The 6,793-nt window shown below is 38.6% G+C and overlaps 1 protein-coding gene across 1 annotated transcript; it reads left to right on the top strand.

The window, feature by feature from the left end:
- Positions 1–2,553: 2,553 nt before the first annotated feature.
- Positions 2,554–4,379, top strand: LOC147170350 (uncharacterized). The gene is made up of 5 exons (XM_086081002.1): positions 2,554–3,188; positions 3,266–3,316; positions 3,402–3,452; positions 3,525–3,557; positions 3,642–4,379. The coding sequence occupies exons 1-5, from the start codon at positions 3,105–3,107 to the stop codon at positions 3,735–3,737; spliced, it is 315 nt and encodes a 104-aa protein (XP_085937128.1). The 5' UTR covers positions 2,554–3,104; the 3' UTR covers positions 3,738–4,379.
- Positions 4,380–6,793: the final 2,414 nt, after the last annotated feature.

The raw sequence follows: 6,793 nt of genomic DNA, 5'->3' as shown, positions 1-6,793 counted from the left end.
TTGGGTGAACGGTATGGGATTTTTAATAGGTTTTAGGTGAACGAATGAGTACACACTCACACGCACACACACATGCACACACACATGCACACACACATGCACATACTCACGCACATACCCAAAAAAAAGAAAAAAAGAAAGAGAGAGCAATGATGATGACATGTCGAATCGGTAAAATTACCGAATGAACAATACTGAGCTCTCTCAAAAAAGAAAAAAAAAGAAATAAATTGATGTGGAAAAATCTAAATGCACTCGCAAGTATGGAGCACCTCCGGGAGTCAAAGAATTAAAGGTAAGCCTGGAATTTGTCAGTCAGCAGGTAAGTGTCCTTCAACGGGAAAATGCCGAGCTACACTCTTCACTCGCGGCTGTTTCAGCCGAGCTGGAAACTATGAAAAAGGAGAATAAAACGCTAAAAGAAACAGTTTTAGATGTCCAATCCCGTAGTATGCGGGAGAATTTAATATTCTCAGGCATATCCGAGAATACCTCTGACAACCCAGAGGTTGAGATAAAAAAAATTATGACAACGTCGTTAAAAATCCCTCAGGAGACGGTAAATAACATCTCTTTTGAAACAGTACCTTTCGCCGCTCATTGATCTCTCCGGGTACATCGGCTTGGAGCCCGTAGGGGCAACAAACCCCGTCCTATTATTGCCAAGTTTGAGCATTTTAAACAGAAAGAATTTGTAAAAGGTAAAGGACGGGAGCTTAAAGGGACCTCATTTGGAATGAATGATCAATTCCCGAGAGAGATCAATGAGCGGCGAAAGGTACTGTTTCCTATAATGAAACAAAATAGGCAGGAGGGTAAACGGACTACGATAGCCGTTGATAAGTTATATATCGATGGCCAACTATTCTGGAACCCCAATTCCACTCCCTGGCTGTTCTAATTGGCATTGGTGGAACTAAACTTAGTTTGATTATTAGGTGTATACATATACTGTATATGTGGTTATAAAACCAAAAATATGAATACTTATTATGTTTAGGCTATATTATAAATATAATATTAATACACAACTATATCTAAAGTATATTTAAACAAAACAATCTCGCTTGGGTTACTGGTGTATTGTTATGTTTAATCCCCTGTTAATTTCCTTCACTTTCACCTCCCTACTCGTTTTTGCACTGTTTTATTTACTTACACGTTACCTTACACGTTACCTTACACGTTACCTCATATTTTACACAAACTATATAAATCACCTAACCACTTTGATTCTATCCTATAACATGCCAGTGGTGGCAAATGGCCTATACAGATATATACATAGGACTGAGTTTATATTGTTTGTATGCATAAATTAGTTCTGGTTTCCTGGAATGTTTGTGGCGCTCGCTCACAGGCAAAAAGAATAAAAACTTTAGACCATCTCTTAAAATTAAGAGCAGATATTTGCCTCCTACAAGAAACCCACCTACAAAAATCTGAAGAAAAATTACTTATTGATAAAAATTTTAGCCAAGCGTACTCTGCCCCTTATAACAGTAGACAAAGGGGAGTCTGTATACTCATACATAAGAATTTACTCTTTACTCTAAATAATACAATAACAGACCCAGAGGGCCGATACATTATTATTCAGGTGACTATATTTAATAAAATATATACATTTGGTAATTTATATGCCCCTAATAATGATGACCCGGCCTTTTTCCAGGAATTTTTCTCTAAGATGTTTGAATTAGCAGTTTGAATTATTATTGGAGGAGACTTTAACACAGCCTTAAATCCATTAATAGATCGTTCTAATAAAACAACATGTATAAGGCGATCACAATCTATAAAAGCAATAGGGGAATATATGGATGACTTTGGCCTCGTCGACAGCTGGAGACTTAAAAACCCAAATAAGAAGGAATTTACCTTATTTTCCGCTGTGCACCGGTCCTTTTCAAGAATTGATTTTTTTCTTACAAATAATTCTATTGCTGATAAAACTGTTACAAAAATACATCCTATTATTATTAGCGACCATGCACCAGTCTCCCTTTCCCTACAAGTTGATTATACCTTTAAACCACCGCCTACATGGCGTTTTAACATCTCACTACTAAACGACGCAGAATTTGACAAAATTATAAGAAAAGAATGGGCAGACTTTTTGGAAATAAATGACTCTCCAGACCTATCTCCAGCTCTTCTCTGGGAAGCTGGGAAAGCAGTAATTAGAGGTAAAATTATATCATATTCATCTTATAAAAAGAAACAGGATCAAAAATTAGAAAAAGACTTGGAAGATAAAATTAAACAACTGACGGATGAGTACGCAATAAACCCAAATAACCAAATATGGACTAACTTACAAAATACAAAAATACAGTTAGACGATATGTTAACTAAAAATACAGAGTTTATAATACAACAATTGAGATACAACAACTTTGAATATAATAACAAATCAGGTAAATTTCTTGCAAACCAACTTCAACGTAATCGGGAAAAATCGCTTATAACGGCTATTAAAGGGACAACTGGTGAATGTACACAATCACCAGAAGAAATTAACTCTTTGACTGCCATAAACGTTATAAAACGTTTAGCATAAACCTAGGGAAGGGCGCCGAGGACGTTAAAAGACGTCCCCTATGTTTATTTTATTTTATTTTGAAAACGGGTGCAGGAAAGCCTTGGGCAGCTGTGCTGAAAGTATCAGGCAGATCAAGTAAGTTTAATGACTCGTTTTGGCCTCTAGATGGCAGCGATGACTCTCCTTGCACTTTGGGTGTGCCGCCCACCGTGGGCGTCGGTATAAAAGGTGAGGCGGAGCTAGAGTGGAGTGGAGAGGATAATGGAGAAATCAAAAAACATGGAGGAAAAGAAAGCAAAAATGACGACCGGTGGAAAGCAGCTCACGCTTGATCGGTATTTTCAAAAAGAAACCAGTGCTAAATTGAATGTTGGTGGCGATGATGATGATGATGGCGACAACGAGGTTGACGCCGAAGTTGCGGCTTTGACGCGACGTCTTCGGCCACGTCTTAAAGCGACGCCGGTTAGCGGTGCTAACGCCGGAAAACGTGGTGCACGTCCAAGTACTTCTGCAAACGCGGACGTTGATTCGGACGACGAAGAGTACCCCGAGTCGGATGGCTATTCTTCGGAGGAGTGGGTACAGTTGGATCTTCGAGGAAGTGATTCGGACAGCATTTCATCCGCAGAAGACTGTGAAGGTAAGCGCAAACTTGCTATGAGATACTTTTCCGGCACGCTGCTAGCACCTCGTGTAACGTGAATGTACAATTCATAGATCGTGGATCGTGCTCACAGCAACAACCTACAGTTTCCACGACAAAGAGAGGTATAAAAAACGTGTTTTCAATACACTGCAACAACAAAAGAAAACGGTCTTTCGATATGATTGTAATTGTACATATTTATTTCAGCTGCAGCTCGTCGGGCTCAAGGTGACGCGTCTCACAGTGAGCAGAATAAAGGTAAAAAAAAAATGATTCTCCAACTCAGCACGAGTAAAATATTTGATGGTAAATGTCTTCTATAATTTACAGAATGTGCATCAACCAGTGGATCCAAGAAAAAAGGTAAACATATATATTTATATATAATATATTGCTTCACACTGATCTAAAATAAATATTATATGATATTGAAATGTATATTTGCAGATCCCAAAAGTTCTGGCTGGCATGAAACAGGCTGGCAGCCAAACACATTCCTGTTTACTGAAACTCCAGGACCAAGGGGTGCCGCAGCAGAGCTAAATTCAACCCTGCCAGCTGACTTCCTGCAACTATTCATCTCAAACGAACTTCTCCAGCACATTGCTGATCAAACAAATTTATATGCACGTCAATCCATGCAGAAGCAGACTGAAAGTCTGCCACACTGCAGGAGTCGTGCTTGGAAGCCAGTGTCTGTATTAGAATTGAAAACATTTTTTGCACTCCAATTTCTTACTGGGTATATAAAAAAGCCCAGTATAGAAATGTATTGGACTCAGGATGAAATTGAAACCACACCATTTTTTAGTCGCGCGATGCCTCGAAACCGCTTCCAGCTTATCTGGAGTTACCTACATTTTAACAATAATGAGAGACATAGTTCAGATGACAAATTATTTAAAATCCGCCCTGTGTTCAACCATATTGTAAATAAATTTAAAGAACTGTTCCAACCCGGTAGGAATGTATGTATTGATGAGGGAATGATGAATTTTCAGGGCCGTCTATCGTTTAAAGTTTACAACCCCCAAAAACCAATCAAATATGGAATTAAGTCATACATCCTGTGTGACTCCCAAACAGGATATTGTTTTAATATGCAACCTTATGTTGGTACTAGTTGTTCTCTGCCGGATACCGTGTTTAATTTGCTAGATCGTCTGCCAGGAAATGGGTACACGCTCTTTATGGGTTGTGTGAACGTCTCCTGGCAGTACGTACAAATGTTTGTGGAACACTGAGAAAAAATAGGGGTGAACCAAATGAGATCACTTCTCTTACAAACACTGGCCTTGGGGTGGGGGGGAAATTGGTGAGACACAACACAAATGTGTTGGTTGTGGCATGGCAGGACAAGCGTTTGTTGAGGATGGTGACTACTTTTCACAAAGATGAAATGCGGACAGTTGATGTGTGGCGGAAGGCACTAAAAAAAAGAGTGCCTTTCCCGAAACCTCTATGTGTTTTGGACTACAATTCCACAATGAATGGCGTGGATAAGATGGATCAAAACATTTCTTATCACCCATTCACGAGGAAGACATTGAAATGGCACAAAAAATTTGTTGCCTATCTGTTTCAAATATGTTTGTTCAATGCCTTCATCCTGTACAAAGCTAAACATCCTGGCAAATGTCAGCATTTTTTGGAGTTTATCCAGCAGGTGGTGAGAGGGTGGCTCTTACCACAGGACCAGGAGGAGGACATTGCTACAAACATACAAACAGAAGGACATGAGGAAGCCAGACAGAACACCAGGTCACCATATAACGATCCTGAAAGTCGACTTGATGGCAACATGGCAAAACACACACTGCAATACATACCTGCTACCCCCCGGAAAAAAAAGCCAGCAAGAAAGTGTAGGGTCTGCACTCGAAGGGGCATTCGCAGCGAAACAAATCTGTGGTGCAAATCCTGCTGCGTCCCCTTGCACCCAGGGCAATGTTACACTATATACCACACCAAAAAAAAACTTGTGTAGTTGAAACATCCACAGAATTGTAAATAGAAACACATGCACACACCACACATGTACAGTTGCACAGTTGCACACGTTTGTTGTATTACACTGTTGAATGTTGAATGTAAATAAACTGTTATTTTGCTATCAAAAAACACTTTTTCATTCTTGGTGGTAGTGTTTTATAGAAGTAAAGCACTATTTAGGTGTTTGTGGCATCATTCATGGACAAAAAGAAGTGTAAAATTCACTAGAATGCATGAAATAATATCGTTTCACTAAAAGCTTGATTTCTCCGTATTTTGGTCCAAAACAGGCGAAATTGGATCAAACTAACCATTTTCTATTGTTGATTACTAAAGAACGGAATAAGGTAGAAACAAACTTTTTTTTTCTGATGAAAGATGAAAGTCCAATCTTTCATTTGGTAGTACGTGTTTTTCCATAGTCCAAACAGAACATTTTCTATGGACCTTGAAAGATCAGTCAAAATGCTTAAATCGGCTGGCACTGGCGGCATCCCTTTTCTGAAAACGGCTGGCAGTCAAAGAGTTAATAATTTTTTTTATAATTATTATCACAACCTATTCTCAGAAACTAATAAGCCTAACCCAGAGCATATTGAGGCATTCCTCAGTAGCTTAAATATACCTCAGCTAACTACTGAATATAAAGATATGTTAGATGCACCACCTACTATAAACAAGTTGTACAGTGCTCTAGATAGTATGCCAAATGGCAAAGCACCTGGCCCGGATGGTTATCCGGCTATATTTTTAAAGCACTTCTGGTCAATGCTTGCTCCACTATTCTTAAGAGTAGTAACAGAAATTAAAACTAATGGTCACATACGCCCACACATGAATACAGCAGCAATTAAACTTTTATTAAAGCCAGAAAAAGACCCCACCCTTCCATCAAGTTACCGTCCGATTTCACTAATTAACACTGATATTAAAATTATCACTAAGGCTTTTACATCTAGATAAGAAACAGTAATCCCGACAATCATTCATAGCGACCAAACAGGCTTTATTAAAGAGCGTCACTCTACTAATAATATTAGAAGGCTCTTTAACCTTATTAGTATGTCACAGCGGCATGATAAAAAGGCAGTTATTATATCATTGGATGCAGAAAAAGCTTTTGATAAAGTTAACTGGTCCTTCCTCTTTGCTGTTTTAAATACATTTGGCTTTGGGAAGTCATTTATTCACTGAGTGTCAGTATTATATGATTCTCCTAAAGCTACTGTTACTACTAATGGGATTATATCTGAGAGTTTTACTCTACAGAGAGGCACAAGACAGGGATGCCCACTGTCGCCTTTATTATTTGCAATATTTATTGAACCGCTTGCATTAGCCATACGCCAGGAAAGAAGGATTCAAGGAATTCACTCTGGGGTAACAGAACATAAAATGTATCTATATGCCGATGATATTTTACTTTATTTAGAAAAGCCTGCTATTTCGTTAGGGGAAGTATTTAACTTAATAACTAAATTCTCACAGTTATCAGACTATTCTATTAACTGGGCAAAATCAACACTTCTACCTATTACAGAAAACTCATGGAACCCTGCAAGCCAGGACCCACACTACTCATTTCCTATAGGTAATTTTAAATACTT

Source organism: Leptonotus elevatus, chromosome 7 (genome assembly GCF_054856555.1).
Source record: "Leptonotus elevatus isolate MCC_2025b chromosome 7, RoL_Lele_1.0, whole genome shotgun sequence".
NCBI lineage: Eukaryota > Metazoa > Chordata > Actinopteri > Syngnathiformes > Syngnathidae > Leptonotus > Leptonotus elevatus.
Note: the sequence above shows the minus strand (reverse complement) of the source record. Positions and strands in the feature narration are given on the sequence as shown.